Below are 26951 nucleotides of genomic sequence, written 5' to 3'. Positions count from 1 at the left end.
CAACTTTGATAATGAATCATCATATTAGAATGATTTCTAAAGGATCATGTGATAATGATCCTAAAAATTCAGCTTTGCATCACAGAAATAAATGATAATTTTAAAGTATAATAAATTTAAAAACAATTATTTTAAATTGTAATAATATATCACAATATTACATTTTTTTCTGTATTTTTGATGTGTCTGCCAAAATAAATTATATTTATTATATGTAACTTGAACTATTTAATATTTTTTAAACAGTTCTCACTCAGAAATATTTGGTATGACAAATAATTACAATATATATATATATATATATATATATATATATATGTATATATATACATACATATTTTTTTCCTGCATGCCTTTCTGGCACCACTAACTTTAAAGGTTTAAGGTTCTCACTGCCTCCTCTGAATGTGAAACTTTTCTTAACCATATGCAGTTTTCTCTTCTCTTTTAAAAAAAACAAGCAAACAAAAATCCATTGTCTGCATTTAGCCTAGTTTCACACATTTTCTTTAACAATGTAAAAATTTAGCACATCGTTAATGAACAATTTCACAACACTGTCTGAAACAAAGTAATCACCTCCTGAAATGTCTCATCTGTTCCACATTTAACCTGGTCTTTGTCTGAGCCTGTTTCGGTCTAAGTGAGAAACTCTCTCTCTCTCGAACCGCATATATGAAAAAAGTTTGTGGTATTTAATGCGTTTATGTCAGTAGAGTGTCAGTTTCAAAAACAGAAGAAAATGTAACAGGAAATACAAATCCTATTTTAATATATATTTTTTCTTCAAGTAGACAGAAACAAACAAGAAGACTAGGCTAACAACAATCTCGGCTACATAGAAATTGCAGCAGTAAAATATTTTGAATTTGCAATGTGAATTCTATATAGTAGATTAGAATTAGTTTATGAAACATTAATCCATATCAACACCAAAAGAAATGCAAGAACACTTACTATTTACATTTCCCATTCACGCACTAAAAAACTAGAAAACAGTAAAAAGTTCAGCTGATATGGTCATGAGGACACTGCAGTATCTGTAGTTTCACACAGTGATCATGCAGAGATCAAGCTGAGCTTTTCACACTAACATTTTAGGGTTGAACGTGAACCTCTTTCCAAATTACAAGCATTAAATCCTGCTCAACCCTTAATCCAACAATTACTTTATAGAGCGCTGGAGTGTCTGTGACAGTAGGTACAGTATAGTAAATTTAAACAGTGCTACAGATGTTAACTGGGGTCAAGTGCAGTGTGAGAAGCCCATGTTCTGTCCTAAATATAACGGTGTGTGTGTGTGTGGTCAGACTAAAGTGAGTAAAGTTTGAGTTGTTCCTCCACTTCTCCCTCTGTCATCTCTCCAAACGTGTCCTGATTCTCTCGGAGCAGTTTGAAGATGGCAGCCAGCTGCTCCTGCTGTACCCTACAACACAAACACAACAGCATAAAAGACAAATCACCAAGGCTTCAGTTCAAAAAGTACTTAAAGGGATAGTTCATCCCAAACTTCTGTAGTATTAAAAATACTATGGCTACCACCCAAAGCCAGCAACTGTTTGGGAAAATTTTGCAAAATATCTTCTTTTGGGTTTAACAGATAAAAAAAATAAAAATAAACTCATCCAGGGTTGGAACAACATGAAGAAACATAAATGACAAATTTTTTATTCATGCCCATTTAACTGAAGGAAATTGAGTTGAAAATGATACGTCTGTTTCTTTGTGTTAAGTATGGTGTATCAGAAGAAATAAAGCCACAACGGTCATTCATCAAATCCGGCTCTTTATTAATATTACAAAAGCCATTAGGGTGAATCTCACAAAACCCTATCAAAGTCGAATTCCACTGCAAAATCAAAATTATATTCTCTTTACAATAGTGCAGAAAAAAAAGCATGTACACGTGGTAGCATTTGTTGTATTACCAATAATTAAATGTATCACCGTATTTATTACAGTAAAATGTTACTTTTTTAGAATGCAAACAAATCATAATAGTATTAAAATTGTTTTTATTTTTCTTTATGCAAATGATAAGTTCTTATGCATTATCTTCTGATTCTGTAATGAAATGTCCCTCTTTGTATTTGATGAGATTCACCTCATTTTTTAACATAACATCCAAAAACAACAACAAAAATCCACATGGTTTCTACATTTCATCTGCAGTGCAAGTCCACGAGAGGGTGCAGTGGTATTTCAGAAGAGCAGGGTGGGCAGGATGTGAGACTGAATGCTGATTGGCTGACTCAAGAACACATGATGCTCAGAGGCACAAGATTATTTCATGTCATGAGAAATCCCAATTTTCTGAATTTCATATTCAAATCTAAGAAAGAGGTTCCCTCCCTTTCCTTTGCAAAAGAGTTTACGAATCGTACACTAAATTAACTGTACGTAAACTATAACATCACAGTGTTTTAATGGGATTTTCATAGTCTAAGGGGCATAGATGTATATAGTTGTGCCTAAGTGTAAAAAAAAGGATAATCTTATGTTCTTTAGAATTTATCCTCAAGAAGAAAAACAAACAGCAAAAAACAAACAGAAGAAAAAAAAAAAAGAATAAAAGCACAAAGTCATTCCTCGAAGGTCCTCAAGGTTCATTATAGGGAGCTTTTTTTTTCCACACGCTCTGACTTCTGCTTACTCAGCATCTCTGAAAAATAAAAACAAGATTATTCAGTATCATAAAGCCACAAAAATCACTTTCACTTTACTTTCACCAGGTAAATTATCACACTACATAAGACAGTTGTTTTGTATAACAAGTTTTCTGAAATTCTATGTTTATATATATATTGTTTTTAAATGTTAAATATATAATCAAGTGAATGATATATGAACAAATCCATCTGTAAAAACCTTCAGAATATAGACGGAAATACAACTGTTATGTCCGGTTTAAGTGATGCTGAAGCGGAAATTTCTGGACCATTGCAGGAGATTTTTTTTTTTTTTTTTTTAGTTTCTCTTTTTTAAGAAAATGGCCTTTAAAGATATGGGTTCTAATATAAATATACAGAAGCAAATAAATCATGTTTTAAAACAGATTTGGAGAAATTGAGCACTACATCACTTGCTCACCACTGGATCCTCTGCAGTGAATGGGTGCCGTCAGAATGAGAGTCCAAACAGCTGATTAAAACATCACAATAATCCACAAGTAATCCACACAATTTGTCTTGTGAAGCGAAAAGCTGTGTGTTTGTAAGAAACAAATCCATCAATAAGGGATTTTAACTTTAAATTGACGCTTCTGGCCAAAATCTCACTCCATAATCCATAACAACACTGAACTGTCTTTGCTTGTAAATGTTGCTTGATTTGTGCATATTTCTCTCTTCATTCAGATGAGACGACTTTTTCATTGGAGGATTACTTGTGGACCATTGTGATGCTTTTATCAGCTGTCTGGACTCTCATTCTGACGGCACCCATTCACTGCAGAGGAGCTATTGGTGAGCAAGTGATGTAATGATACAATTTTCCAAATCTGTTCTGATGAAGAAACAAACTCATCTACTTCTTAGACCGATTGGGGGCGAGTAAATTAAGCATTTTTAATTATTAACTGCAAGAAGAATATATTGATTAGTGGAACAGATGAAGGAGCATGTCACTCACCGTTAGCATTAGCAGCTCTGCTGTTTTGCCGTTACTTGTTAAGGCTTGGCAGAGTGTGTTAGTCATGCAACACTTAAACCGAAGCTCATCAGTCATGGAAACATTCAGGAAAGATGCTTGTAGTCATGTTAGTAAACTGCCCTACCAAACACATTCTTACAAATGCAATCAAATAATCAGAATCACTCACTACTTACAAATAAATAAAAATTACAATCAAACATCATCCACATCTAATTACATCATGCGGATTTCATTTTCTTTGATCTTTTGAGATAAAGGAGCATGGTGTACAATAGAAAACCAAATGGACTGCATGTGCATCAACACATGACTGTCCACATTTACACATCAATGATGCATACTTTATTTCAAAGGATCAGAGAGAGGGTGGAAAAATAGTCATGAAATACTATTATATGATCTAATTGTCTTGGAACCATATTTTTATCATTTAATATTTTTGGAATGTGCTAAAACCTTTGCAGTAGTCAATATAGGGGGCAAACATAAATATAATTATCTATAGATTAAAAAAAAACAATAGGAGCCTGTGAAGTGTCCCCATTTAGATAGCTAAGCAAACGTGTGTGTGCGTGTGTGCATTGTGATATGCTTTGGTGTCTTAAAATGGTTTAGGCCTATTCTTTTACTTATTCTGATATTGTTCATCATTACATCCTTCTTTTTCTCACATCCGAGAAAAACATACATAAAAAATACAAAAACATTCCTCAGGACTTCATAGAGAGAGATGTGGACCACAGATGGGGCCCCTGGATGTGGGGGTTTCAAAACATGCATTAAAAGTTCAAAAACATTCCTCAGGACTTCATTTATGGCTTGTCACTGGTAGGAATTTTACAAACATAATATTTCTCTCCCGGAGGTCACAGGTCGACGTCGGAATTACAAGTATGCCGATATCCACATCTGGACATTATTATGAAGTCAGAGGTCACATTTGGATATTATTGTGAGGTCATAGGTCACATCTGGATATTATTGAGGTCAGAGGTCACATCTGGATATTATCATGTGGTCAGAGGTCACATCTGGATATTATTATGTGGTCAGAGGTCACATCTGGATATTATTGAGGTCAGAGGTCACATCTGGATATTATTATGAGGTCAAAAGGTCAGTCATCAATCATATTGATGTTTGCCCCCTTTATATGGACTACTCTTTGTTTCCAATGCAGAGCACAGCAATGACACAAAGAGGCATACAGGAAGTCTTAAAGCAGAAAACATGACTGGAGGTATCCTCCCAATGATATTTAATGCTACTTCACTATAATTTAACTTCAGTAACATTTCGGTGATACTGTTTGGCAAATTAAAGTTTTGATGGATGTTTATAGTTTTGACAGTATTGTGCTCAGAGGATCTTTCCTGTAGCTCAGACAGTAGAGTGTGGCGCAAGCAACGCCAAGATTGTTGGTCCGATTCCGAGGGAAAGCATAGCCTGATAAAATGTTTACTTTGAATGAAGTGCATTCAAGTCTTTTTAGATAGAAGTATCTGCCAAATGCATAACTGCAAATTAACTCGTATTATATTGTACATATCAGGGAATAAATAGGCATAAAAAGTCAAATTATCAATTGTGTTTTATGCAGAAATGTTGCATTTCCAGTTTGTGTCCTGTGCAGAGTGTGTCTAATTCAACAGATTCACTCAATAACTAAAAGTGATCAATTCTTAAAATATGAATTTTGTCTCACCCTGATACGTACAATTCACTGCATGACATTTAACTGACAGTATCATTTTACAATTTTTTTTTTTTTTTTTAAATGGATGTAAATGCAAAGTAAAGCAAAAAGTATTTGGACAACAAACCACATCCAAAAAATGTCTGAAAGTCATTGCATCTTGATTAAAAACAAAAAACATATGGTCAAATACCATGGGAGCATTTGTTTTTCTCCTTCACTTCATTCTTTTCACATTTCTTCATTGACAATCAACATAAGCTAACATTTTACAGCCATAAACTGTCACAATACTAATAAACAGACACTTGCACTAGTAATTCAACAGTGACATTCAGACATTTTTTAATTGGCTTAGATGTCCAAATGCATGATTATTAATGCATTCCTTTAATATAGTTATATAAAATAAAAGCTCTCCATTATTTTCATATTACTTTGCTTAGTATTAAAAGCAGCATCATGTGTTCTCCATCGAAAGTCTTCTGACTTGCAAATGTAATTATACATCAGAATGGCTATATTAATAATATTCTATATAATAAACCTGTAATGCTTTGGAATGCACATAGCACACACACACTCCTTTATATGTGTTCAGTGACCTGTATTTGTGAGCTTTTCCCTAGTTTTCTTCTGCAATGTGTCACAATAATGAATCCCTTGAGCTCTGGGGCCTTTTAGACAGATGCAGAACACATGTGGCCACTCGGCTTTACACAACCCATAATAAGGAGATCAAGAGTTTAAGTTGAGACTACTGGACTGTCCACTGGTCCATGATATTTAACCCATAATGTGCAGAAGACACAGTGATCTAAAACACTATGAAACACATTTATAACACAAATAATCATGCATATCACCCAAAAATAAACTTATAACAAAAATATACACACTCTCACGTCACATTTGACACAAAAACAGATGTTTGGTAGAATGTACAAGCTTCTCTTTTCCACATAAGGCACGTGGATAGTCATTTATACAGCTAAGCTAAAAAATAAAAAAAAAAAAAAACAAAAAAAAAATATACAAATAAAAAAAAAAAAAAATAAATAGTAACTTTACAAATAAATAAATTCTGACTATAAATAGTGAATTTTTAAATAAAGAAAATCAACAACTACAAAAAAAAAAAAAAAATAAATAAATACAAATAAAAAAATAAATAAGATACAAAAAAAAATAGTGACTTAACTGTTAAAAAAAAAACAAACAAAAAAAAAACTATAAAAAAATAATAAATAAATACATAAATATTGTCTAATAAATAAAACAAAGTGACTATAAAGAGTGACTAAATAATTATTGACTTTACAATAAGTAAATAAATTGTGATTTAAAAAATAATTAAGTTACATTACAAAAATAAATAAATACATAATGACTTAAATCAATAAATTAATAAATTGCGTCTTAAAAATAAACACATTACAGTTCAGATGGGTTTGAAACAATGGTGAGTACATGACAGAATTTTATTTCTGGGTGAACTGTTACTGTAACTCAGCATGTTGGGACAAGAATTTTCGCTGAATAAGGGAAGTGAGTGGAAGGGAAGATATCCACGTTACACCCTGTGTGTCAGCACATGGTGATGATGGGGGAGGCCGAGGGGTGAGACTGTGGGGGGTGTCGGGGTCAAACTGAAGTAAATAATACCTTACCAGTGGTCTGACACAGGCATACTGCCTGGTGTTGTTAAAGAGCTGTAAAGTCATTTGTGAACTCTATCCTGCAAAGATAAAGGGCAGGAGCAGAGGACATTATGTACAGACCATTACTGTAGGGTTCTGACTATTGAGTCAACTTGCTAATCTATAGCTACACACAGTGACTTCTGCAAATGGGAACTGTAGAAATCATCTCAAATCACTGACTGAATTTACATGCACAGTTATGATGAAGCAGACCGTGTACTCCGTTCTTGTTGAGAATCCACCTATGATGCCTTAAATTCTGCTTTCATAAACAGCAGCCATGTATCTGACCATTATTTTGGTTTTCATGTAAATGCCTTTTTTTAACTTCAAAAATGGAGTAAAACTTGCTATACTATAATTTGTTGTCAGGCATGTATTACAAAAAGTTTTTTCAGTTTTTATTTCAATTTATGCGTTTATTTGTTTTTTATAATTTTTTGTTGCACATGTAAACGCACTAACACTCCACAGGGAAAAATGACAAATGCAGAAAAATACACTGCCGTTCAAAAGTTTGAGGTCAGTTTTTGAAAGTCTCTTACATTAACCAAGGTTGCGTTAAATTCATCAAAAAATAAAAAAATAACAGGAATATTGTGAAATATTATTACAATTTAAAAAAGCTGAATATAATTTAAAATATTGAAATGCATGGATCCAGAAATCTTTCTAATATTCTGATTTGCTGCTTAAGAAACATTAAAGGGATAGTTTACCCAAAAATAAAAAAAAATCTGTCATTATTTACTCACCCTCATGTCGTTCCAAATCCGTTCATCTTCAGAACACAAATTGAGATATTTGATGAAGTCCGAGAGCTCTGTGAAACTTCATAGACAGCAAGGGTCCTACCACAATCAAGGCTCAGAAAGGTAGTAAAGACATTGTTAAAGTAGTCCATGTTACATTAGTGGTTCAACCGTAATTTTACAAATCTACGAGAATTCTTTTTGTGCGCAAAGAAAACAAAAATAACAACTTTAACAATAACAAATAAATAAATTTTAAAAATTTGTCTTCTCCGCATCACACTACTGCGCCATTTTGGAGAGTATCATGACGCATGGTGCGCTTTGATCTGAACAAACAACGTAAGCGCGTGATGCTGCTGATATAATATGCATGCGCTGCACCTTGTTTACATTCACATCAATGCATGTGCATACGTCATTGTACTCTCCAAAATGGCACCAGGGTGACACGGAGGAGACAATTTTTTGAATAAAGTCGTTATTTTTGTTTACTTTTTGCACAAAAAGTATTCTCGTAGCTTTGTAAAATTACGGTTTATCCACTGATGTCACATGGACTATTTTAACGATGCTCTTACTACCTTTCTGAGACTTGATTGACAAGTCAAGTCAAGTCACCTTTATTTATATAGCGCTTTAAACACAACAGATTGTGTCAAAGCAACTAAACAACATTAATTAGGGAAACAGTGTGTCAATAATGCAAAATGACAGTTAAAGGCAGTTCATCATTGAATTCAATGATTTTATCAGCTCAGTTCAGTTTAAATAGTATCTGTGCAATCATTTGCAATCAAGTCAACGATATCGCTGTAAAAGAAGTGTCCCCAACTAAGCAAGCCAGAGGCGACAGCGGCAAGGAACCAAAACTCCATCAGTGACAGAATGGAGAAAAAATCTTGGGAGAAACCAGGCTCAGTCAGAGGGCCAGTTCTCCTCTGACCAGACGAAACCAGCAGTTCAATTCCAGGCTGCAGCAATGTCACACTGTGATTGTGATAGTTGTGTTGCTGTCTATGGAGGTTCACAGAGCTCTCGGATTTCATCAAAAATATCTTAATTTGTGTTCTGAAGATGAATGGGTTTGGAACGACATGAGGGTGAGTAATGAATGATAGAATTTTCATTTTTAGGTGAACTATCCTTTTAATATTATCATTGAAAACAGTTGAGCTGATTATTATTTTTGTGCAAACTATGACACTTTTTGTCAGGATTCTTTGATAAATGGAAAGTTGAAAATAATTTATTTGGAATAGAAATCTTTTGTATCAATTTAAGTGTCTTTACTGTCAAATTTTGTTTATTTAAATCAATACAAATATTTTTAATATACCCCCCACAAAAATTAATACCCCCCCCCCCTCCCAAGGTTTTAAATTTTAGTGTACAGTAAAGGATGAAACCAGGTTACACGTGATTTTCAAAAAAAACAAATCTTAAGTAAAGGGTTTTTTTTTAAGCTTGTGGACTCAAGCAAACCCTGGAATAGTGTATGAGAAATGACTAACCAATGTTGACATTATTTTATTTATGGATTTAAATGGTTTATTTAGATTTATGTTTGAGTCATTTCGATAAAAGGAATGAATGAAATTCAGAAGAAAAAAAAACAGTCTTCTCTTGAGCTCTTAATCTCTTTAGAGTATTAGTAGTCTGTCTGCTTAATATCTGCTAACATTTTATTTTGATGTTCATACCGACTATAAAGTACATATCTATTTATAAATATTAAACTATTTTACTCTAACGTCTATTCTAGTCTACTAATACTATAATGAGAGTTGGTTGACAAAGTAATGTAGTAATGTAGTTACAAAGTAACATGATGTTTACACGACAACAAAAGTTTTCCCTTTGCATTTTTTAAAAGTTTTGCATACAGACAACAATGTTATCAAAACCTTCCCCATTCACACGGATCTTTGTAAAATGACTAAAAACGCTGTATTATTCTTGTCAGGCCAGTAGTTGTGATGTGCCTTTGTAAAGAAACACTACGCGTCTGCGCACATATGCTTTCCTATAGACTGAATATGTAATACGCATGACATCACAGTTTTCACAGATTTGCGTTTTTGTAGTTTAGACGATAACAGAAGTTTTCAAAAACGTTTTTTAGTTGGAAAAACACAGCTGTCATGTAAATGCCCCCATAGTCAGTTGAATTTTTAAAGTGGGCTATACAAATAAAGTGTAACCTATCCCCCACTGCTCAATCTACACATTTTATCTAGCAAACAAACCACACCCACCCCCAGCAAAGTGTGCCTGAACCTCCAGTCAAACCTTGAGCCCCCGCGAGCACACCCTACAACATACAACAGTGCTGTTGTGCTCATCTCACCCTCCTTATCCAAACACCCACAGCCAACACTGAATTCTGTAGAGGTTGGATGTGCATCACACCATCAAAAGGCTACAAATGGCCCAAAGTTATGAGGAGGAATAACTAGAATTTTCCTCTGACAACAAATATACTGGACATTCCCCAAACTACAGCATACACCACAGACAACTTTTTATGTAACTAAGCAATTCCCCATCAAAAACTTTAGCAACGCTGAGTCACTAAAAAGCATTGTTCTGCATACTTCAGAGGGGAGGCTTCAAAAAGATCAAATACACACTTCACCTGCTTGAAATGCTGTTCAATTCAAGCATTTCTAGATTTATATGAAATACAAAACTGTGAAATGTAGATTCCACTGCTGTGTTTATTTCAGAGATGCTATTGCTTCAGTGGATGGATTGAAGGAGAAGGAAAATACTGACCTCTGCTCCTCTTCCATCTCCTCCTTGGTCATCCTCTTATTACCGGGCACGACTGCGGGGGTCTCGACCTCATCCATCAGTAAAGCAGCTGCTACATCTGAAAGACACGGTATCAGATTTAACATTTACCTGATGAAAAGTGATTAAGTGGACTTTACACTGCTATAAAAAGATTTTGGTTTCAAATAAATGCTGTTTTCTTATTTTTGTTCAAAGAATCCTTTAAAAAAAAGTGTTTGACAGTTTCCACAAAAATGTCACCAAAACTGATAACAGCAAAAAAAATAAAAATAAACAAATCATAATAAAAAAATATTAGAATCACTTTAAATGTCGGGCAAAAACTTCTGTCTCCTGTCTAAGTGAGCTATAGAGGACCTCACTTGATCTGGATACAAAAAGCAGGCGTTCGATCAGTATGAAGGTGTCTGTATTGTACTGACGGATCAGACAGCAACACAGGAAGGGCAGAAAATCTTCTGTGACACTGCGCCCTGTTCCTAACCCAGATTATCATCCTACCAGGTCTAATCCACTTGCAGGCCTGTCAAGTCATTGGCACCGGCAGCTAGGAAGTCTTTATATTAAATCAAGGATAAAGGCTGTTCTGCACATGCTGTTGGCGGCTGAAACCTATTTCACACACACTTAATATCTGTGGCACCTGCTGCTGAAACTAGCTCTTTTGCCGTTATAATTCATTAACTGACATGTCACTGGTCTTTTGCAAGTGAGGGTTATATCTGAGCACACCAACTGATGTCTGGATGTAAACACAGCAGAACCTGTAACCTAGAGGCCAGTGTACCGCTGGGAGGACAAAGGAAGTGTGTGACCGGGACCCAGTTACACATTGGCATCAGTTTACAGCCGCAGAGCACAAAGCTCCAGTGTGCTTGAGTGGGTCGTCCTATGAGTGTTTATCTTCGCAAGCACTCACAGCCCTGCTCTCAAAACACTCGCTCATATGGAGCATAATGAAACCTGCACCTCAGAGAGCCACAGGCAGATATGAACCAGAAGAAAATAAAAATTGAAGCAAGCCAGGATCCAAACAAACTACCTCAGTGCATGAGAAAAGTATAAATATAAATGTATTACCCGCCAGAATGTGATTTTTTTTCTTTTTCTAATGGCTCATAATTCCATTTTTTTTTTTTCATTTTACATATTATATTAATACTACTATTTTCATTTTTGTTATAATTTTTACTTTTGAAACCCACCAATAATGTAACTATAATGTAATTATACATTTAAGTGCTGAGTAATATAAATTAACTACACATACTTACTAGAGCTTTTTGGATTAGGGATTGGTTTACCATTTACTATTGCTAATTACTGGTTTACTAATTTACTATTACTACTATAGTAAGTATATTTAACATGCGTAACAAGGACACAAAGTGAAACAAAATGTTACCCAGCATTCTTCACAGGGTTACTTGTACTTGCAATGGCAGGACTGTACCCAAAAATAGTACTACACACTTTTAAACTTCCTGCGGAGTGCTGATGCATCCCTACCATTATTCTCTAGGATGTCTGAAAGAGATTCGGCTGCTGGTGCGGACGCTGGCTCTGTGATGGATGCAGGCGCTGGTTCAGAGGTTGGAACAGAAACTGGTTCTGGGGTGGGTTCAGATGCTGGTTCAGGCTGTGGTTCTGGTTCTGGGACAGACTCCTTCACTGGTTCTTCTACTGGTTCTGGTGACGAGGCGGGTACTTGCTCAGGCTCTAGCACAGGGACGGGCTCTTCCACAGGTGCAGGTGCTGTGACTTCTTTGTGTACAGGCTCTGGAGCTGCCTGTAGAGAAAACGAAGGCGGAGACAAAGAAAAACAGTCATTTAAGCTAATTTAAATGCAGCTGATAATGCTGTAAATATAAGGTGTGTTGAATTCAGGTTAATAAGGACATTGAGGTGGCTGGGGTTGGAGGGGGGAGGGGGTGACAATTATCTTGAATTTATCCAATGTTTATTCATTACTTATTTGTATTCAGATTAAGTTTTTTTTTTATGACAAGATAATGCTTGGATTTCTTTATGTAGAAAAACGTATGTTTATAATGTCGGACATCATAAATAATATTTAAACACAACAAAACCCAGAAAAAAAAAAAAATCAAATCCAGAACAAAACAAAACCCAGGACAAAAACAAAACCCAGAACAAAAAACCTATAACAAAACAAAACCCAGTATAAAATCCAGAACAGCCCAAAACAAAACCCAGGACAAAACAAATACCAGAACACAACACAAAACAAACCTAAAACAATACCAATCAAAATTGAGAACAAACCAAGAACCAACCCCAAAACCCAGAACAAACTCAAACCCTGAACAAAACCCGAAACAAATCCCAGGACAAACCCCAGAACAATCCAAGGCCCAGAATGAAAAACAAAATAAAAATATAGAACAAAAATCAAAATCCAGAACAACCCAATGGGTAGAACAAACCCAAAAACCCAGAACAAAACAAACCCCAAAACAAAACCCAGAATAATTCAAGGCCCAGAACAAAACCCAAAACAAAAGCCCAAACCCTGAACAAAACTAAAAACAAATCCCAGGAAAAAGCAAAACCCAGAACACAACACAAAACAAAACCTAAAACAAAACAAAACAAAATCCAGAACAAACAGGACCAAAATAAAAACCTAAAACAAACCAATGCCCAGAACAAAACCCCAAACAAAAACCAAACAAAGCTCAAAAGGAACCAAACTGAAAATCCCATTCATACACAATGAACCACTAAATTCAAACATTCATCTCAGCAGCCAGCAGCACATTCTGCAGAGCTTCATTCCCCATGTGCCTGCGTGACAGCTGTCATCTGCAGTCTGTCGTCCTTCCTCTTCTGCCTAAACACACACCTGTCCATGGCAAGAGGACAAAGCTTCTGCTTCTTCTGACTTACCCTCATCCAAACCCACTTCACTGCTTCTGCCGGCCATGAAGGCTCTTAACTTAACCGCTAACATGAAGCCTGCGAAAAAACAGGTGCACAAGCCTTCCAACCGCCAAGTGACTTCCTGACCATTCATGGTGGTTAGGGATTGAGGCTAGTGGGCAAAGAGATCAACGTCATAGATTTCAGATACAATCCATGTGAGTGCTGGAAATATCAGTTCATTAATCCTTTTGGTAGCCAGACCAAATATGCAGCCTCACTTTTTACAGGGTGGAAATCAGCAGAATAGATTTGAATTTGAAACCAATACTAATTCCTCATACTATCATACTCCGGACATGGCCTCAATCGTACTGCAGCCCCACCTTAAACCATACAAGAGCAAGGTGGAGACTGGATTGAATTGGAGTCTGTAGGGATTAAGGTTATCCAGAGAGGTTAAATTTAGGATTAACTGTAGATTTGTTCCATTATTAGATTAGGTGACACAGAATGCCAACAACAAGCTGGTGAAAGAGAATGACAATAACAATGACAGCAATACTAACAGAAAACCACCATTTCTAAGCAGTTTCTAAGACTGGAGATATGGCTTGGGTCCAGAGCATTTTTGTGCATTTTATTATCCACGTGTCAAGACAGCTGCTACCAGAATAGCAACTCTATTCCTTCTCTGAAACCAAACTTTATCGCTTCAAGAATGCTGGCATCCACTGACCACCAGCAGATGGTGCATTCCATCTCACACAAACACACAATTCATGTGTATGAGAGTGACTATGAAGTAACCCTTAAATCCCAATGACAAACTGCTGAAAGAGTTTCTGCTACTGAATTCCAGAGTTGAATCAAATGCAAAAAGGTCAATAACTGAACTTCATCAGTGGTACTTACATATATACACACATTTTTAGTGTTGCTTACAGTGAGACAATAGAACTATAATCCATCAAAGCCTGGGCATTAGTGATTTTTTTGGCCATAGAAAAAGACAATAATAATACCTATAAAAAAAATTCTTCCACCATATTATATTGTTCATTAGACAAGCAATGTAGAAACTTGGCAAATTAAAAGGAACATTCCAGTTTTAAGTTTTTACCATGCTTTACCACAATAAACAATTTAACTCAGACTTCAGTTTAAACAAGCAATCAGAATGAGAGTCTTCGAGGCACTGCAATGTACACTATATGGACAAAAGTATTGGGACAACTGACCATTGCACCAACAGTGACTGTTGCAAAGGGCTATGTATTCAGACACTCTTAGGTAATAGAGTTATATTAGTATGGTTTTTCTTGCTAAGTGTTGGACTATTCAATGACTGCGAACTGTTACTGCCCCCTTGAGGAAATACAGAGTATGCTAGAATGTGCTGGAAAGTGCGTCATAAGAATCATCATTTGTTGGTATGAATCCCTAGAGTGTGGAGTGCATGAGAGTATTCATAAAAAAAAACCACACAAACAAACACATTCAAAAGCATCTAAAAAAAAAAAAAAACCCTTAAACACCCATGTTTGCATATGCTAATGGGAATAAATCTTCTCTAAAGCAAGAAGCATCTTCGTTGCGTTTTGACCCAGTAGCCCCTCACTGCAGAACACAAGATCCAGGGGGCATGGTTGGATCCACTTCTTAGGGGGTGGAGATGGGTAGGTTTAGGGGTGGAGATGGGTTGGGTTTAGGGATCAGGGGGTGGAGAAGGGTAGGTTTAGGTATATGTAAGTTTGGAAGAGTTGGATCTGGATCCAGCAACGCCCCCTGGATCTTGTGTTCAGAAGTGAGGACTCTCTTTTGACCAGAAGTACCACATTGATTAATTCAACCTGAACCACATTAGTAACTACAGTATAGTGACTTTAATGAAAACTAGGGTTGCAAAGGCGGAAACTTTTCAGAAAAGTTTCTGGAAGTTTTTCACCCCTTTGTAACCCTCATGACAACACATTGGTTTCCCTAAATACACTGGTCCTCCTTTGCAGCTAAAACATCTTCTGTGGCTTTCCACAAAATTTTGGAGTGTTTCGGTGGGAAATTTTGCCCATTCATTCAGTAGAGCATTTGTGAGGTCAGTCACTGATGTTGGACGAGAAGGCCTGGCTCCATTCCAGTTCACCCCAAAGGTGTTTGATGTGGTTGAGGTCAGGGCTTTGTGTGGGACAGTCGAGTTCTTCCACACCAAATTCATCAAACCATGTCTTTATGGACCTTGCTTTGTGCACTGGGCCACAATCGTGCTGGAATAGAAAAGGCCAGGGTCTTCCACAAACTGTTCCCTCTAAGTTGGAAGCATACAGTAGCATTGTCCAAAATGTCTTGATATGCTAAAGCAGTAAGATTTCCCTTCACTGGAAGTAGAGGGTTGAGCCCAACCCCTGAAATACAGCTCCTTATCATCATCCCTCCTCAACCAATCTTTACAGTTAGCACAATGCAGCCAGGCAGGTAACGTTCTCCAGACTCACTCTTTAGACTGGCAAACAGAGAAGTGTGATTCGTCACACAACAGGTTTCTACTGCTACAGAGTCCAGTGACGAGTTGCTTTACATTGGACTGCACGATTAATCGAATGCGACTGTCAAGTGTATCTTTTAGTGAAGCACAGTTCTGTGATCAGTAGGCTGGAAACTAACAATGAAGCAGTAGTTCACTCACAAACTACGCAAAACCGCGTTCATAATCGCAGACCGATTTAATCGCACGATTATGAAATCGACAAAATTGTTCTGCACTTATGAAAGCAGTTTGCGTAGCTTGTCAATGAACTACAGCTCTGTGTAGTAAATTCTGCTCCATCTGAGCCCGCTTCTGTAAACCATCAAGCCTTTACCCAGTGAGTTTGAGGTTTATAACATGCATTTGAAAAAGCAACATGCGTCAAACATCTTTCCAAACATGAGACGCATGTATGAACCTCTTGTCCCACAAAACACCACATTTAATAACATGTTTTTATTTCAAACTCACTTAGCATTGCATTATAAATATACTTTATTATAATGAAATTTATAAGAAGAAGAACTCAGATAAACCATATATTGTCGTAGTCCTGTTTATTAGTCACGCTGAATCAAGGAAAGCAGTTCTATCTTCTGTTTCCTGGAACGATGTGCATTACCTTTCTTCTGTGGGGCATATTTGTTGTTCCATTCTTCAGATGGAGACTAACTACTGATCACAAAACTGTGCTTTATTGAAAGATATGCATGACAATCGCAGCTTTTGCCTAGCCACGATTGCGATTTAATTTTGATTAATCGCGCAGCCCTACTTTACATCATTCTATCCGATGCTTGGCATTACATTTGGTGATGTGAGGCTTGTAAGCAGCTGCTCGGCCACAGAAACCCATTTCATGATGCTCTTGCTGCACAGTTTTGCGCTGATATTAATTTCAGTGGAAGTTTGTAACTCTTCAGCTATGGACTTTACATCATTGGTCTCAAACTCAATTCCTGGAGGGCCACGGCTCTGTACAGTTTAGCTCCAACCAGCTCCAAATCACAACTGCTTGGAAGTTTATAGTGATCCGTGCAGAGCTGTGGCCCTCCAGGAACTGAATTTGAGACCATTGCTTTAAATGGTCTTTAGTGGATTGAGTTGCTGATGTTCTGAAACACTTCCACTTTCCAATACAACTTACAATTGACACACTATTGATGGACAGTACTTTTCTCAATATAGTGCATATTGCAATAAACTATTTTTCACTTTTGCTATTGTTGTTTTTCTTTTATAGATGAAGGGAAACTATTATGTTGTAATTCAGAGCATAAATTCTGACACTATAGATATCAGAATTAGGTTTCACAATTGTGCCATTTTATAACACAATTAAAGCTAGAATTATTTATTTGACTACATGAAATCAACATTTCAATGTTTTTTTAATCCAAAAACATCACCTAATGTCACGCAGCTCTCTGTCCCCAGACATAAACACATCAAAGGCGGTGAGGGAATTAGGGCAGCTTGAGACGGATTCTTCCTTGTGGTGATGACTGCCAACAGTCCATTAGCCCCTGATGCTCTTAGAGAGCATGGACAACCTGTGAGGATGTCCGGCGGCATATGATGCCATCTCAGGCTTAACTGTCATCTAAGATCCTCTCTCAGTGGATGATGGGAAATCTATATTTGATGCCACCATGTATGAAGGTCAGGGTGAGGATACATGTGATGCAAAATTTGACATATCACCTAAGACAAACAGATCCTAAGAGGATTTACAGAAGCTTTATGCTTTTTACTTGTCCCTGGAGTCGCATATATATAGTAAACTTTTTAAGTAAACTATTAAAAATATATTAAATGTATAGTTCTGACAGACACAGCAACATAAATTGTGCCTTCTTTGATTTGATGTGCAGGATACTTTTCAAAAATATATATTTTGTCCCCTGTAAATATCAGTTATTCATGTAAAGACCTTATTTACATGTTCCTCACTTCCTTATTTCCAGATTTCCAGTAAGAAAATAAAGAAGTAGGCCTATTATAATAATTTTGAATGGTTTGACATCTTATTTGAGGGAGTGGGCCAAGGCATTTTGACTGGAATAAGCTCTCATTGTTTCATTCATTTACAGAAAGCTTTTACACTGAATGGATTCAGCACAAACCCTTCAGCTCTGCTTTAAATTCTTACAAAAAGGCCATTGTGTCATAAGGCCAAAGTCGTCATGCACAGTCAGTGTCTACCTACTAGCATATCTATACTGCACTATTGTTTAGTTAAGAGACATCACCACTTGTGACTGAAAGGGCTTGTGACTGTAGATGTGTTTCTAAATCTTAATGTCTACTGCCTTCGAAAGGCTGTGACACCAAACCAACATCAAAGAACTAGCAACGACAAAAGCGACTGCATTGTAGCCTCACATTCCCTGCGTCTGGGCAAAAAGTAGCCTTGAACCAAGTGGCAACTTCCCGCTCTCTCTCGTGACTCAAGGACGTGATTTAAACTGTAATTTGTTAATTGGCCACTAGAGGCTGGCTGCAAAAGGGAGTCAATCCCATATGTTAAAATGCCCAACTTTACAGCAGAAAAAAAACATGTTTACAGCCTGGTTCAAAAAATTATTTTGGTCTATATATATATAGTTATATAGTTAATTTTGCCCTTCATGACAACTGTGAGGAGGGTGAATTTTTTATAACTCATCCGTTTACATTATATTAAGCCTTAAAGTTCTGCATAATTAAGGGGCGTGGTCACTTGATTGACAGGTGGATTGCCATTGCTGACACTGCCATCACACTAGGTGGGCGTGGCTTCAGCAACCAGCTCCCGCCTTTTTGCCCATTTCCGATTACCCAGGAGTGACGCGCGGCCAAGATGGCGACGGCCCACTCCGTCCGTTTATTCATGTTTGGGTTGATTTCATATTGTATTTACCCAGCATCGGCCAGTGTGTGGTATTTTAAGTGCTTCAAAACTGAATCATTTTTGCAGAACAGTTGGTTCAGTTGATTCAGAGATTCCAAAAGTTTTGTATCTACTATCACTTATCTATTTGGTTCTCTTTGAAATGAAGGAAAAAAAAAAAACTATTTAGGAAGGCAGCTCATTGATTTGGAACAAATTTTGAACTGGAATTGACCACTTTTAGCTTTAGATTTTGCTTCCTCTCACTTGGAAGGTTATATGGAAACTTATTGAATGTGAATAGAGCCAAATATAACACTCAATGCCTACTCTAGACTGTACACCTCAAACTAAATTGCCAATGAAAAAAAATAATAATAAAAATTTAAAACGTGTGCTAATAAAACCTTAAAAATGCCCTTCATTCTTCAAGAAAATGTTCATGTATACTGTTCATTGAGGATATAAAACATTGATGTTTCAATACAACCGGTCACAGTCTTAGGTTGTGAGTTTAACTGAAATTAGTATTCTAGAGGAAATCAATCATGCCCATGTTTGCACAGATCACTGAAAAAGGAAGTTAACAGTAACAGGCCAAAATTCCAAACCAGCAAAGTCAGAGGAAGGCCTGACCAATCAGCAGGCAGACGGACGGATTCCACAGCAGACTGCTGTTAGGAGCCTGACTGGCGTGGAGACAGAAACAAAGTGCTGCGGAATGTTCTTGAGCGCTCGCCCTGTTTCAGACGCTCATGGTCCGCATATTCAACGCTGACGTTTTCGGTTTTAAATTAACCCTGCAGTTCAGCCACTCATTCACATGTTATGTTTGAAAGACATTTTTTATATTATTTTATTGCTGGTGTTATATTCTTGTTGGTGGCACCTCAGAGCAGATTGGTGCAGCTTTCCTCTTTGAGGTTTTCCCTCTGAATACACATTGCCATGTAAGGAAGTTAAAACACACTCCAAACAAAGGAAACATGAGGAGCTGGGAGTTGGAATGGTGGAAGAAAGAGACCGAACAGGAACTGGGACGAAAGATAAACCGAAAATTGACGCAATTTACTAGCCCCTAAAGCAAGTGTGATTGAGGTCATAGGCTACGCTTCACTTTGGATACCGTTCCGTTGTATTCAAAGTTATTGTCATTTTAAGACAAATTCCTTTTTAATTTCTTTAACTGGTCCAGAGACTAGAACACACTGCACACTCTGTGGCATTGGTTTACCACAATTTAAGATATTTTAGATGAAAACCGGGAGGCCTGTGACTGTCCCATAGACTGCCAAGTAAATAACAGTGTCAAGGTCCATAAAAGGTATGAAAGTCATCGTCAGAATACTCCATCTGCCATCAGACGTGCAATCTGGGTTTTATGAAGCGACGGGAAAACTTTTTTGTAAGCGAAGAAAAAAAAAAATTACGACTTTATTCAATAATTGCTTTGTCAATGGTCTCCTCTGTGTCTCTCCATATCACTGTATGCTGCGTATGCTCTTCTGTGCCATCCGCCACAAGGATGCGCTGTTTTCTTTCAAATCAAAGCTAAATACATGTAGAAACAGCGCGTCCTTGTGGCGCGGATGACACAGAAGAGCACACACAGCATCCAGTGGATATGGGAGACACAGAGGAGACTGTTGACAAAGGAATTGTTGAATAAAGTCATTATTTTTGTTTTCTTCGCTTACAAAAAGTGTTCTCGTCACGTCATATAACCCAGATTGCACGTCTGAAGACAGATGGAGCATTCTGGTGACGACTTTCATACCTTTTCTGGACCTTGACACTGTTATTTATTTGGCAGTCTATGGGACAGTCACAGGCCTCCCGGTTTTCATCCAAAATATCTCATATAAGTCATATAAATGATTAATGACAAAATTTTCATTTTGGGGTGGAGTATCCCTTTAACACTCTCTAAACCTGCAGTCGATCCATAAGGCTCAGCGCAAATAATGGTGAAATTCAAGCCCTTCTTTCTAGATATTATCTCATGTCTTTAGGGAGACAGAGGGAGGTCTAAAAGTGCCAAAGAAGGAATCATACCATGTCAACATGTCTAAAGGTCAAAGAGCCAAATATCATGGGGACCACGGGGGTTACGGGGTTTAAAGTCAACATGAAATGGCATTCTCAAACCATTTTACTTCCAAATGTAACAAATGTCCAAATAAAACAAGAGAAACAATTAAATGAGAAACAAACTTTTGACTATCAACAAAGTCTGGTACAATTAACAGGTTATTGTGTACATAAATAGTCAATTTTGACAAGGAAGACACTGTCTGGCTGACATTAAAAGTGACCAAACACAGCTTGCTGTGTTTTTACATGTTGGTTAAAGGGGAGTTTATCCAAAATTGATGATATACTGTATATATATATACTATCTATATATATATATATATATATATATATATATATATATATAATATTATATATAGATATATATATTATATATATATATATATAATATGGTGCCCTTTGTGAAAATTAGTACACTTTAGGATATAGATTGGGACGTTTTTTCCTTTTCCTCTCACTGGCAAAAATAGTCCCAATTTACCTGAATCCACCCTACTCTAAAATAATATACTTAAACGTGAACTAATGCATGTAATTTGTAATTAAATGAAAATATAGTTATTATATGCAACTTCATTTATTTCATAACTTCTGTTGTCTTTGAAATACATTTAAAGTTGCTGTTGAATGTACTGACAAGCATTTATAGTGAACTAAAATACACTTTCATGTCATTTCTATTAAAAGTATGTCATTTAAATCTATAATTACACATTTATAATCATACATTACAGTTAAGTAGTCTGCTGGAGATGATCCATCTTCCAGCTCTCATCCAAAGTCACACATCTATTGGAGAACTGCCCCATGAGTAACAAACACAGTCCAAGGTTTATTTCTTCCCTAGAAACCAATCAAACACATAAATCTCAACCTTGCCCCTTGAGATCTTCTTTCCTGCAGAGTTAACCAAACATATCCGAATCAGTTAATCTAAGGCCTTAGTCCCAATCTGTGCATAATATATAGTGCTTTAAATATTACTACATCCAGTGCCAGTGGTGCTCATCCATTTCAAAGTACTTATTTTACATCAAGTATTTACTTTTAATGTGCAGTAAAAGTATGCAAATTGGGTCTCCATCAAGCTCTTGGGGTACATTCCAAATTTATGGCCTGGTGTGTTTGATTAGAGCTAAAATAAAACTCAGCAGGAACCAAGAACCAGGTTATGTAAATATGCTTTATAGCCTCAATAAATGAGTAATATCCCATCAATATTAGAGGTGGGAATCTTAAGGCACTTAACGATTCGATCCGATTCCGATTCTGGGAGGAACGATCCGATTCCCAAAACGATTCTTAGTTAATTTATTACATTTGTGACTTTCGCTCATAGCACGCGTTTGCAGAACACAAGCTGCAAGCTTCCACTCATCTGTAATGTAGTGTGCCGTAATAGTGACATACGATTCTGTTGTAATTGAGTCCATGCATCGCATGTTATTGCCACTCTGTCCGTATTACTTAGGGAATTCTAAGATGTGATCTTTACACTCACTGTAGAGTGCGGGGACAGCCGGTCTCACTAAATACGACGCGAGGGCAAAGTGTATCGTGGCTCAAGTACCTGTAACACGTGCGAAATCCTTGGTTTCCCACAACGGAGTACGGGCGCAGATCTTTGGCAATAAAAACCCGCCACTGATCGGGTAATTCGTTTGCCTTTTCAGAATTCGGTGGAAGCTTTGCTACTTGATCCAGGGTCCTTTGAATGTAACCGGGAGTGTTCGTGATGGGAAGAGAATGCTGTTTCTCCAGCTCTGAGTGGAACACGCGTAATATGTCTTCATGTTAGTCGTGTTGCCGAAATATTTGAATTTGGCGCTACAGACTTTGCACACAGTATGGCTTGACACCTTCGGTGTCTTCAGAAAATCCAAAATGTTGCCACACATCCGATTTTAAATGAGATGGTGCAGGTCGTAGTTTGTCCATTTATTTAACGAAGCTAATTCACCAGCATATGAACGGTCATCCATCAACGTCTTTTTTGAGTCTTGACAGCGCTCGCATTTGAATTGAACACAGAATCGATTCAGAATTTTTGAGAATCGATTCTGGATCGTTAGATAACGAATCGCGATGCATCGATGCATCGAGCTTTTCTCCCACCACTAATCAATATATTCCAAGCTTCTGCATGGAAGACATTCACTGATAAATACGCCATGCAGTGGAATCAAACCATTCACTGTGACTGCCTTACCATTATTTGAGTTGATTTATTCCCCATGCTGGTCTACTTTTCTGCCCCTAAAATGTAAAGAACCGTAATTGTTCGCAAAAAAAAAACACCCCGTCATCTTTGCGGGTGGTTCTCAGCCAGAATAATCAGCAACAAAGAACACAATACACCAAGCAACTACTAAGAATTCCTACAATAGATTAGACAAAAACAAAACACTGACTTGCGGTATATAAGAAAAATTATCAGACTCTCATGGTTATTTAGTCAGGCCAGTGGAGGCAGAAAAAGCAATGTTACATAACACTGTGTAATGGATAGCAGAGGGCCTCCTGCAGTACTGAATGGACAGGGATTGAAGAAGAAGGTGTGACGCCAGTTCTAATATTTCCCGTGTGTGGAACTTCACAGCTATCGAAAGGAATTGACACTCTTAAAAATAGGTTCTCTTCAAAGGGGGGGCACACCATTGAGGAACTGAGTTCTACAAAACCCCATCAAGCCACTCAAAGCCATCATGACTCTAAAATTATCCAATAAATATAAAAATAATAATAACAGAAAACGTAACACAGAACATCCTAATGTAACGAAAACAAAAATAGAAGAAAAAAAACACAAAACAAAAGAATTTATGTAAAATACATATAAATTTCACCTTTACACTCAAGTACATCATATCACGGATCTTACCCGGACAGGTGTTTCTTGAAGGGGGACGATCTCAGGTTCAACTGCAGGCTGTTCCTCTACTAAACCAACTTCCTCAATTACAGGCGCGACTGCAGCAGACTCTTCCTTTTTTGGCTCAACAGCGATCTCCTCCTCAGCCTTTACCACTGCCTCTTTGAGCAAAGAGAATGAAGCTCAGGAAAAAGCAAGGATACACAGTGTGATAAAATAAGAAAACCTAATTTTATGTGTAATACAAGTTCATAAAATGAAATAGAAATGAAAAAAAAAACAATAACAAAACATAGTTCCATATTATGAAATGAATAGATAATTAATAATAATAGTTATAATTATTATTAGTAGTATTAAAATAAACTGTAAAGTGAAAGTAAAGAGATTTTTCTGATACAAGAATATTCCGATATCAATCAGAATTTGGTCATATTCTGGTTATGTAAATGTATGAATGAGCCAAAACCAGATAAAGCAAATATTACAGTTTTTAAAATTCTGTCACTTGCCAGAATTCTGGGGCCATAAGCAAACATTAATTTAGACATACGCATGGCTAAACAAAAGGTGAATGTGGGTGATATTAGAAACAAAAAAGTAGGGGAAGTCAAGTTACTGATAAAATACATTATTGGAGCAAGGAGAACATGTATCTGTGGATTATGTGAAAGTTTGCTTTCCAAAATAAAGCCATAACCAGAATATGGACTTTAATCAGAAAGTGATCTTGTAAAATTGGTTATTGTATTAAACTTAAAACGTATTGAAGATCATCAAGTAGTCCACCGGAGAGAGAAATAATGGTGTCACAATAATGGTGTGTTCTGTCAGTTTTTGTAAGACTGGAACTCTGAAGCTCCTTGTAGCACCTCCGTTGTTTGTAAATGTCAGTTCCTCAGGAGGATTCATTTAAGATCATGTGCTCACTAGTGTCACACACACCTGTGCTCAAGATCCTTGAGCTCTCAACAGCAACATGCTATACAATATACACTTTTAAATATAGTGGATATAAGTTTAAAGCCATATATAGAAGGACCCTGGAGTTTGTCACGTCCAAAGCTCTGGGTTCTGCTGTGGTGAGCACATTCTAAGACAAGACCAAACGCGTTCTCATCTGAAAGGTCAAAAATGCTGCTGAACTCTCACTAGGATGATGTTTGAAAAAGGCTGAGCAAAGAAACATTCTGTACTCTACTCCAAGATGGCCGTCTCCACAGTGTTTTGAAAAGATCTTCAGTTGTGTAGGGGGGGTTTTCCAAACAAGAATTGAAAATATACTAGCAAATTAACATACAATCTCATAACAGTAATGAAAACTCTTGAGACTGTCTTGTATTCCTGGAAACCGTTTGGCAATCAGCCGTGACATTAAACCCCCTGCAAGCGCTCAAGTGCTAAATCACGTTTTTGGCGTACATCTGCCCTTTTTACAACATGCAAGAACGCTTATGGACACAGGAGAACCCTTCTGAAAAAAAAAAAAAACGTTTTTTATCTGCCCTTTTAAAACATGGTTATGCCCACTTCTGACAAAAAATGGTTTTAACAAGCCACCAAAACCATCAACTTTTAACTATTAAAACCATTAAAAATGGTTTTCTGTAGTGTGTTTTGGGACATACTCCATTAGGATTTAGTGGTTTTAACAAGCCACCAATATAGAAGGCGACCAGTAAACCCACAGACTCCATTAAAACCTGTTTCCATTAAAACCAACACAAGTCCCATTAAAACCAATAAAACCATTAACAAATTGTAATGGTGTCTATTGTTTTTTTTTTTTTTTTTTTTTCAGCTGGGACACCACTTGGACATCAACAACTGAAAAAATATCAAGGAACGACTCGATAAACGCTTGAGAAAAAGGAACTGAACGGATCTGGATTGGAGAAACTTGACGCTGCACTCATGACGCGAGGCCGAAGACGCCAGTGTGATGCGCACATACACATAGTCAAAAACAGTGTAGAGGGAACGCCAGGGATGGCCAGGACGCATCTCACCTGTACAGGAGTTTGTTGCGCGGGGATGACTTCAGCTTCTGCGACAGGAGCGACAGGAACGGGTTGTTCCCTTTTCTTTTCAATAATCACCTCCTGTGCTGGAGCTGGAGCTGGTTGTTCTGTTATGGGCTGGTGATACTCAGTAACCCGCTCTGATTTCTCCTCATGCTGTTTCTGTTTCTGTTCTTTCTTTTGCGCAGGTTTCTTCGCCAGGAACGCTGATGCGACTATAATGGCAATAATCGTAAAGAAAAGTGCGGACAAAATAACGGACGCGTCTATAGTCATGATTGCCTGCTGCTGCTGCTGTTGTTGTTGATGGTTACTGTGGCATGCACGAGCTGACGCCTGTAAGACGAGGATTAGTCCCGTTAGAATGCTTCTGAGCGAGCGAGCGATCTCATAAAGCCCATGTGCCAGAGACGCTTTCTGAAATGGCTGTGTCTTAAATCCTAGTTAGCTGCCTACATAGACAGCAATTCAGGGACGCACCTCTGAGTTCCAAAAAACGAGCGATCCAGCGTTCTGAACGCTTACAATAAATAAAATGTTTTTTTGTTTTTTTTAACCAGTCATACCATATTTCAACAGAATGATATTGTTTAATAAACAAGACAGCTACATTATGAATAGCTCCAGTGCATGAATAATAGATAAAATAAACGGGCTTCAAACGTACGTTCCAAACGCAACTACTGAGGATTCTAAAACCGCTGCTTTGCTGATACCCATAAATGCTAGTTAGGCAGGTTATTATTAGGTTTTGAGACACAACCAATGACTTTCAGAGCAGCGTCACTCCCTACAGGACAGCCCACCTTATTAAAGGAGCAACACTGACACGCGCAGAAGGTTTCTTTTTTTTTTTTTTGTACGTTTTGAAAAAGAACATATTTTATTATAATGGCATAATAATGCTTATAGACTATAGAAACATTTTAAATATAAATTGCTACCTAAAACCAAATAAAATATATTTCGCATTCTCTCTAAAACTAACTTTAACTTTCTGATGCATGACTTAAAAACGTTTTTTCTTATAAATAGGAACGCTATTCCCAATAAATGTCATTGGTCTTTAAACAAAGGTGTA

General features: G+C 36.9%; 1 protein-coding gene across 6 annotated transcripts; it reads right to left on the bottom strand.

Annotated features, from left to right (window-relative positions):
- Positions 1-745: 745 nt before the first annotated feature.
- On the bottom strand, positions 746-26550 carry LOC109102569 (matrix-remodeling-associated protein 7-like). 6 transcript variants are annotated; one of them, XR_006154256.1, is made up of 7 exons: positions 25859-26549; positions 23859-24008; positions 12114-12393; positions 10584-10680; positions 7021-7088; positions 3631-3771; positions 2631-2662 (listed from the first exon to the last, which is right to left on the bottom strand). XR_006154256.1 is itself a non-coding variant. In XM_042720878.1 (6 exons), exons 1-5 carry the CDS (start codon positions 26144-26146, stop codon positions 7055-7057), a joined length of 849 nt encoding a protein of 282 aa, XP_042576812.1. In that variant the 5' UTR covers positions 26147-26549; the 3' UTR covers positions 746-1426; positions 7021-7054. The 6 variants fall into 6 exon arrangements, 4 of the variants coding, with proteins under 4 accessions (XP_042576812.1, XP_042576811.1, XP_042576813.1 ...); XR_006154257.1 differs by having other exon boundaries at positions 3631-3766; XM_042720878.1 differs by lacking the exons at positions 2631-2662; positions 3631-3771 and adding an exon at positions 746-1426.
- Positions 26551-26951: the final 401 nt, after the last annotated feature.

The sequence above is a fragment of the Cyprinus carpio genome, chromosome B3 (assembly GCF_018340385.1).
Source record: "Cyprinus carpio isolate SPL01 chromosome B3, ASM1834038v1, whole genome shotgun sequence".
Lineage (NCBI taxonomy): Eukaryota > Metazoa > Chordata > Actinopteri > Cypriniformes > Cyprinidae > Cyprinus > Cyprinus carpio.
Note: the sequence above shows the minus strand (reverse complement) of the source record. Positions and strands in the feature narration are given on the sequence as shown.

What these genes read in the sequence shown, in the direction of transcription:
- LOC109102569 (XM_042720877.1), bottom strand. Translation starts at nt 26,146, where the DNA reads ATGACTATAGACGCGTCCGTTATTTTGTCCGCACTTTTCTTTACGATT. An exon ending in CGCAACAAACTCCTGTACAG is followed by an intron (nt 24,009 to 25,858) that starts GTGAGATGCGTC and finishes TTGCTCAAAGAG; the next exon opens with GCAGTGGTAAAGGCTGAGGA. An exon ending in TTCAAGAAACACCTGTCCGG is followed by an intron (nt 12,394 to 23,858) that starts GTAAGATCCGTG and finishes TTTTCTCTACAG; the next exon opens with GCAGCTCCAGAGCCTGTACA.